At 54.2% G+C, this 8,610-nt stretch overlaps 1 protein-coding gene across 1 annotated transcript in view; it reads right to left on the bottom strand.

Moving 5' to 3' along the window:
* Nucleotides 1-5,948, bottom strand: part of SLCO2A1 (solute carrier organic anion transporter family, member 2A1) — a gene marked incomplete at both ends in the record, with an annotated part of 13,694 nt that extends 7,746 nt beyond the window's left edge. The window contains 3 exons of the mRNA XM_010293713.1: nt 295-510; nt 3,570-3,732; nt 5,811-5,948. Coding sequence (XP_010292015.1) covers nt 295-510; nt 3,570-3,732; nt 5,811-5,948 — 517 coding nt within the window. The remainder of the gene's footprint in view (nt 1-294; nt 511-3,569; nt 3,733-5,810) is intronic.
* Between the last annotated feature and the right edge of the window lie 2,662 nt (nt 5,949-8,610).

Here is an 8,610-nt window from a genome sequence, read left to right as displayed (position 1 = left end):
TTTCCCCCCCATGGATGGCATAAGTTCTCACAGACACAAGGGAGAAGGCCCTGCTCATCCATCTCATCTCCTTGCCCTGATTCTTTGGCTTCCTAACACCCACACCATGAACGTAACCCTCCAGAGAACTGCCGGCTACCAAGGGGAGAGAGAGCCCAGCCTTTTAACGGGGGAGGACCTCATCTGAGTCCCACTGGCTGCTCAACTCGCGCCTACAGGTTCCTCTCAAGATGAGCACCTCTACGTCTCACCTCTAAGGCCTGGAGGAAACCAAACAGCAACGGCCCCACTTACCGACGTACAGCGGGGAGTTGTTTGCTTCTGCGAAGTCATCTACGTAGGATATCCCAAAGGGCTGGATGGGAACCGTCCCGATTCCAGCCAGCAGCTGGGCGATGACCATCATTGCCCATATGCTGCTGGCCTCCTTCTGGGGATCCTGGGTGGTGTTCGGGCACACAAACTTATTCTCTGCATGGCAGAGTTCAGCCTGGACCTGGCTTTTGTTACCTGAAAGGCAGAAGAATGAGCATTACAACGCTGGGCACGTCCCCCGCCTCCTCCCACGCCAAATCGCTAAATACCGGGAATCTCCCAGACTTGCTGACTAGGCGCGTGCTGTTGGATTCCGGATGGATTGCTCATTTTATTTAGCAGTTCTCATCACCTTTCCCTTCCTTTGGGGTATTACACCGCGGTCAGCATAGCAAACAACCGGGCTGTGATTTTTATCAAACTTTTAAAGCCGGGCCGGTCACAGAGGGTGGAAGAAAATTAACTTCTCCCGCGAAGGGTCAGCCCTGCAGCCCAGCTCCAGCGAGCTGCATTCGAGCTGTCAGCAGAGGATAAAAAGCTCTCCCTCAAAGCCGCAGCAAACTTTGGACCCAGCCAACTGACAAAAGCCTTCCGACAGAGAGTGTCAAGGCCAGTGGAAAAGCCTAAATATTCACGGATGGTTTGAAAAAACCGTTTTTCAGGCAAAAAAAAAAAAAAAAGGCGTTACGGAGCAAACCGAGTAAGTCCTGGTCTTTCGACTTTTCTTCCCACTCTGGCTTTTCTTTTTTCTTTTTTTTTTGTTATTATTTGTAATTAGTTTAACAAGAAAGATGTGATAGGAAAGTTCGTGTAGTAACTGTGGATTTTCTACACTTCTGCGCAACCAAACAGACACAAAACAAACCCAAATATCTGCCAGGTGATTAGGGCTTTTCATTTGCGTAGCGTGGCAGCACTTTCCTAATAGTAGGTCACCACAAAAATCCTTACGTAAGTCCGCTCGAAGTCTAGAGGGTCCACGTTGCCGGGCGGAAGGAGCCTCTTTTTCTAATAAAGATTTTACCGCCGCAAAAGCGAGAGCCACAGGAGCCTCTGGTGCCAGACCGCACGCCGTGGAGCGAGGCCGCGCTCGGGCAAGCTTAACCTTATCATCAAGGGTCTTTGCTCCCTTGCGGCACCCGGGCAGGAACAGGGAGCGATGCTCCCCGGGGCATCGCCTGCCCCGGAATCTCCGTTGCCTTCATCGCTCGGGAGCAGCCCTCCTCCTTCCAAAGCAAGGATCTCATCGTCCAGGCGTGGGGAGGTCTTCTCCCTGCTCAAGGCTGCCGTGCAGACTCCAACAAGGACTGGAGAACCTCCCTGTAAATACCGGGCCGAGACACGTATGGCTCCAGGCAGGGAGCAAGATGATACCTGCTCCTTTAACTTCTTTCCTTCGCGGTAAGAGCAGCCCCTGGCCCAAATCCTGACCGGTTCATAGCCTGACGCATGAATTTAAGCTGCCAGAAAACTTGGCATCTGATGCCTGATCCACTTTCCAAACCGGCCAACTCGAAAAACACGGAGACATTTGAGGCTGCGTAGCGGGGAGGCAGCTGCGAGCCAGCAGAGAGCTGGTCTTCATATTTCTGTGTGAGCGCTGGCACGCTCTCGGCCCCACGCCGTCGCCTTTAATCACGTTTCATGGGATCTGGGCTTGCAGATCAGCCGAGGCGGCGCCAGATTTCCCCGAGCTGACGCGGAGGAGCGAAGCCAGAGGATCTCTAACCCTTTGGTGGGCGCAGGGACGGTCAGGCACCTGCGAGCAGCTCCGTCCTCGCTGTGCTTTGCTCCCCGTCTGGGGTTTGCACCGAACTGCATCAAAACTGTTGAGCTGCGTCAAAGTCAGGACCTAACTAAAGGGACCAACTTGCCTAAGGCCACCCAGCAGCTCCCTGGCACAGCCAAGGCTCCCGGAGCGTGGAGGATGGGGCTGGGATGCAACGCGCGGGGCTCAAAGCCTTCCCAGGAGAAAGCATCTTCTGACTAGAGGTGGAAGGCTTTCCCCGGCTGGCACCGGCCGAGGTGCCTTAGGGCTTTCAAGGCCAAGCCTATGGCTCATCGGCATCCCGGGGGTTCAGGGGCTGAAGTCCCTTCGGGAAGACCGGAGCCAGCCCCCCAAAAGCCAGAGGTGAAGTGAACCAGCAGAACCAGCACCTCTTGCATCCCAGGGCTCCTGCCCCAAATCTGCTGCCCCGTCAGCAGCGCGCTCTGCCCACAGGCTGACTTTTTTGGATAGCTAAATGACATGTCGGCGTTAATAACAATGCTGTCGTCACTAGGCAGAGGGGCAGCTTCAGAGCTGCGGCTGGAGCTCTTCTGATGCCACGGGGAGCAAAGCTACTGCCAGGATGCTCAGGAGCAGGCTGGAGGGACACACAGCACCCGTGCAGGGAGCAGGGACACGGCACGCTTCGAGATCTGAAAACGGATGGGGGGGCACAGCCAGGAGAGAAGCGTATGTAAAATGAGATATTAAGCTAGTTAAAGAAGTCGTTTTAAAGTCTGTTTGGTGGTATCCACGTGGAAGGATATGCTCTCTCACTGAACACGGAGCCTCCTTACAAATACTCCTGGGTCACGCGCGTCCGTGTGGGATGATCACAGATCATTGAGGTTGGAAAAGACCTTTAAGATCATCAAGTCCAACCGTCAACCCAACACCCCCATGCCCACTAAGCCATGTCCTGAAGTGCCACGTCCACACGTTTTTTGAACACCTCCAGTGATGGTGACTCCGTGCCAATGCGTGACCACTCTCTCCATAAAGACATTTTTCCTAATATCCAGTCTAAACGGCTCGCTCGGGGGTCTCAGCCCCACGGCAAGCTCCATGGGCACTGATGGGAGGGAGAGGTGTCTTGGCAGCCTGGAGAGGAGATCCTGCCCGCCGAGCTTGAAACAGGCTGCTCCCTCTGGAGGCCTTCAGGAGCGTCTGTGGGGAATTCGGGTACTTCACCATCACCACAGCACTCGGCAGCTGAAACCGTGGCTGGAACGACATGCCCGGAAGGGGCAGAAGGGATCGCACATGTCATTATTGCATTCAGAAGGGGTTGCAAAGCTACGCCCAAGTCAGGCTTAAAATGGCAGATCTCTGCCTTAAGCCTTTCCCTCCAAACGCTGCGTTGAAGTCGTGCGTACGCGGGGCGCAACCCCTCTTTTTGGGTAGGCACGGGTAAGCCAGCCCAGAGCAAGCGGAGATGGATTCGTGCCGGGACAGCTGCGGCGGCGATAAGGGTGACGGCACTTACCGGCGCTAAGCGTGGTGTATTCGTAGGGGTCCGATAGGAAGTGGGGCAGGGTGACCAGGAACGCTCCCAGCGCCAGCAGCAGCCCCCCCATGCCGATCACCCGCGGGCGGTGAACGCGGCTGCCGAAGTAGCTGACAAAGATGATGAGGACCACGTTGCCGATCTGCAAAGGGCACAGCGAAACGGGGAGGACGTTAGAAGACGCCACGCAGGAAGTCAAGACCCTGTAGCTGGACCCCCAGGACTGTGTCCGGGTGGGTGGAGAGCCACCTCATCAGGTGGTGGTTGACCCCCGCCAAGGGCAGGAACGGGGCAGCCCTTCACCCTGCATATTCACGGCAAGTCAGTGCTCTCCTCTCATCGAAAGCCAGCAGGCCAGCTCCTTGGCTTCTGTCACCTGTGCGCATCCCTTGTTGTCACGGACAACTTCACAGCCGCCCTGTGATCCTGGCTGGGGCTTTTTTCAGCACCCACACCTGCCCCCCAGCCCATAGGATGTGGCACAAACTCATAATTCTCCCCAGAACAGCAAGCAATGAAGCATACCAGCTCCATTCCCACGCCTCTAAAGGGACAAGAGCCCCGCTACAAAGTCCAGCTCATTGCAACTGGACGTGTGCGACTGCAGATATATGATGAGCTAAAAAGATATGAAAACACGCCGTTTACTCAGGCAAGTGGATGAACACCATAAAATTACCATTACACAGGCTTTGTCAGCTTCGGACAAGCCAAACATTATTTTAACCTCAGCATGTATGGCTAAGAATACTTTTTATTTATGTTTACATGTGCTGCCTTGTTTGTCTCTTTGTGGTTTTCGTTCTTGGAATTGCTGCAGCCGTCAATGCAAAAAGATTGTGGTCCTGGACAAGCAGGGCAGCTCACACAGAGCTGGAGTAAAGCACAGAAATTCCTCTCCCAAAGCAGAGAAATGAAGATGTGCCTGTTGTCTGCAAGCTGTTACTCTTTCACAGCATGGCGTTATGTCCTACCCCAACCCTTTATATTCTTGCAGTGACAGACTGGTCTACTGGATGTTTGCTTTGGCATTACTTCGCCAGGCATTCATGCTCATAAGTAAGTTTTCCAGTGGATACGGAGAACGTGGGCTACAGCTTTGAGATACTCAGGACTTAATTATGCCAGTTCATCGTTACTAGCGTTACAACTGTCCGTCCGGGGTCTCTTTCTTTGCGTGGTTCAGACCTAGTCACAACCAGCAGTGGAAGTCCTTCACTGGCCTCAACAGGCTTTGATCCAGTCGTTGTAACCCCAGACGCAGGTGCTTGTTGAGCTAAGACCTGGCAGGTACTTCCCCAAGGACCCGGGAGGACTCCCAGCGCCCAGCCTCTTGGTGGAGGATCCCATGCAAGAAGACCAGCTGTACGCAAGGTGGGCTGCCACCAAGCACCTCTTTGCCTGTGCCAGACAGGTCTTTCCTTTTTTTTTTGTCTTTTTCTTCTTCAAAAGAAAGTCTCTGCCAGCCGGTCTTTTGCTAGTTGGTTTTGAAGAGCTACCAGAAAGGACATGACATTCGTGACAAATGTGAACCAGAAAACTTATTCCAGAGGACTAAGTGATTAGAAAGTGTTTGTCAGAAAATCCTCAGCCAGCTCAGCAACATGCCAGTGAAGGTCAGTCCTTTGCCACAGGGCCATCAGGAGCTGGGAGCACTGGAGAAAAGGGATAGATCTTGGAGAGACTGCTGGCCAGGGTCTCCTTTCAGAGAAAGCCTGGTCATTCCTACGGCCAATGAGAAAACTATGAAAGCAGATACTTTTACTGGAAGTTGCTCACAGAGCTGTAGTCGTGTGGATACTACTCGTAATAAAATGCTCTTCCTCACAAAAGCTGTAAGAACTGTGATCAATGGACAACAATCACAGATCAACGGAGAAGAATCACATTGCATCTTTCCTGTCTCCCAGCCACGTCTCTGCTGGAGATGTACGGCATCCCAGGGCAGAGTGGTCTCCTCTGAAGCAACCTGCTTTCTGCTGCTGCCCTCCAAGGCCACGTCCTCACCACATATACGTTCAACCTCCTGGCATGCGGTACAGCAGAAGCGGAAGTGTGACGAGGTGTCCAAGTGCAGAGCAACAACTGCTTCATCCAGCACATGTAGGCATGGCCAAAGAAGCGCCGGGTGTGAACAACCCTGAGGGTCTGTTCTGGGAAGGGTCCCCCTGCGTTCTGGCCACCCCTCGGGGCCCCTGCACAAGCTTCTCACCCAGTTACCTCGTGCAAGCTGGAGATGAAACCCGAAGAGAGACTGGAGAGCCCAAAGCGCTTCTCAATGGTGGTGAGGCTGCTCTTGAAGTTGGCGCTGTAGAGGAGCTGGGAGAGCTGGAGAAGCCCGTGGCACAGCACAAACACCTGCGGGCAAAAAAAAGTGCCATCCCAGTTAGTGCCCTGCTGATGTGCTGGCAACCATGTCCCAGGCGAGGGATTTGGGAGTCATACGCGCACGGACTCAAGTTGGCCAACAGGGCTGCACCTCTGACATGCGACAGCTCTGCTGAAGGGCCCAGTCCGGGGCCCCTGATTCACTTAGCTTTGCAAAAAGAGCGATGCAGCGTTCAGAAGAGAGGATAAGGAGCTCTGTTTTTATCTTTCCTCTGCTCTACTGTTATTAGTTGGTATTTGCGCTGCGGCAACCCTTGTGCAACCCTCAAGAGCAGCCTTCCAACCCGAGGAGGAACCTGTTGCACCGGGAGTTGTACAGCGACAAATGGGACAGGCCTGACTTTGCATCGACTTGGTGGGTGCTCTTGAGACCATGTTAGAGCCCACCCTGCAGCTGCCATGCCGCAGCTGAAAGGAAGCCGTGCTGGTTTAGACTACCTGAGATCCAGCATTTCCAGTCGGCCCCTCGGATTCACTCAGCTGTAAAGCCAATTAACACAACCTGCTCCAAGGGGTGTTGCAAGAAAAAGTTGAAAAAGGGCTTTAAAAGCCCCGGAGGGAAAGGATGAAATATGCACAACGTAGTCTCACTACTGGAAGACCTCTACGGCGTTCTAAAAACAGCACCTTTCCCTTGAGCCAGGCCGTGAGCTGAGCCAGAAACCGAGCCGAATGGAGCAGAGGAGGGAATACAGAGAGTCTACGGGGCAGGGCAGAAGCGTGGTTGAAAGAGCCCGGGTGGCCTGGGAGAGGAAAGCGGTCTCCACCGGGGATGCAAGAGGCAGCTCACAAGTGTCTTTTGATCTATATTTAGCCAGAACAGTTTTCCTTTATTTTTCTTGGAATGGAATGCGTCCACACGGTGCCAAAAAAAAAAAAAAGGGAAAAGGTCTTTTTATTTAAATTCACAGGAAATCAAATATTTGCTGAATACCGGAAGCGTGTCCCACAAAGATAACGTCGCGAAGCCCGAGATGATGAATGGGGGATCAAAGGGCTGACAAATTCTTTATGTCCTTGGCTAGGAGAGCAGTGATACTCCTTATTGGTATTTATTTGAAATGGTGGTAGCGCCCAGAAGCCCTGACCCATTGTGTGAAAAAAAAACCCCAAAAAAACCAAGTAAAAAAAAAACAAAAAAAAAAGAACAAAATTGTCCACCCAACAGGGAGGATGCAAATACCGTAGGTGGGTGGAGCAGCTTTTTGGGGAGCAGAGGAGGACACAGAGCCAGGTCCAGCAATTGCAAGAGAATTTAGGTAGAAGAAGATGGGCAAGAAGATGGCTTCTTGGGAAGCTTCCTTTGTGAGGGAGGATAGCACCAGCCAGAAGACACAGCTGGGCATCTAAAAGCGTAGGAGATGGGAGAGATGCTGACAGACAGCGGGAGAGAAGAGGACGGAGATGAAGGAGAAGGAGAAAATGGAGCCCTGGCAGTGTGACGGCAGTCTGGGAACAACCTGGAGACCGCAGAAAAGTAGAAGGAGAAAGGCAAACACCAAAAAAAGAGGGAAGAAGGGTCACGGGGACAAGCTGCCATCTCCCCAGCCACATCTTGGAGGGGTGTCAGCAGACGGGCTAGCATCAGGCGGGCATCTGCCACCACGGTAGCCAAGCAGGAGGGGACAAAGTCCCAGCCTGGGACTTTGCCCCGACAAAAAGCCGCAGAGCAACAACGTGGGGTGTAACGTGGGAAACCCTCCCAGGCAGGGGACGAAGTGGAAGTGAAACATCTGAAAGTAAACTCTCGAAGCAGAATGACCTCTACACCCTCCAGCTATCAACTCCTACGTTCAAAAACCCATCCCAGCGCACGGTCCTGTGGGTGAAAGCTGGAGCCACCACCTTCACCTTCCCCAGTCCTGACCTGGGATCACAGTGTAATTAGTCCAGCCGGGCTGGTCTGGAGTCATCTGAGTGAGGAAGCGCCGGCTAAACAGCGGAGGGCCGAGACCGCCTGGGATGCGGAGCAGCTGGAGGGAGAGCTCTCCCGGTGCGAGGCATTAGCTGGAGAAGCGAAGCTGTTTACCAGTGGGGAGGGAAGAGGGTGGGTCACCGAGGCTGGATTTAGCGCAGCAAATGTCCGGGACAGATGGGGAGATGAGAAGTGTTTGGGGGGAGAGAGGATGCTGGCGGGGAGGGAGGATGAGGAAGAGAAGCAGCCCGACTCCCTGAAATGCCGGGGTTACGGGGGAAGGTAGAGGCATGGAAGGACCGTGGGGAACCAGCACTGGGTGTGCTTCACGAAGGGACGGAGGGCAGGAGGTGAGTTTTTGGGGGGGGGGGGGGGAAAAGCCGATGAGAGAGAGCAGGCAGGAACGGGCAGAGCTGGCAGGAGATGGCCTGAGATGGGTTTATGCATCGGTGGTAACCCGGGGACGGGCAAAACAGGGATGTGGATCCCGGGATCCCCGGGATCGAGCCAGGGCTGCCCGCCACGAGGGAAGGCAAGGTGGGAGAAACGCAGCTGGAGAGCACCAGCGAGGGGACGGAAAGCCTTTGGGGAGCGCCTGCTCCTCCCTGCCCATGAGACCTGCTGAAAATGCTGCTCCTGCGAGGGGGGGTAGCAGGAGGGGGGCTCAGGGGACCTGATCCTGCCCCGCACCACAGCCTCAGCCCTTGGAGGGGGAGG

Source organism: Phaethon lepturus, unplaced genomic scaffold (genome assembly GCF_000687285.1).
Source record: "Phaethon lepturus isolate BGI_N335 unplaced genomic scaffold, ASM68728v1 scaffold36160, whole genome shotgun sequence".
Lineage (NCBI taxonomy): Eukaryota > Metazoa > Chordata > Aves > Phaethontiformes > Phaethontidae > Phaethon > Phaethon lepturus.
Note: the sequence above shows the minus strand (reverse complement) of the source record. Positions and strands in the feature narration are given on the sequence as shown.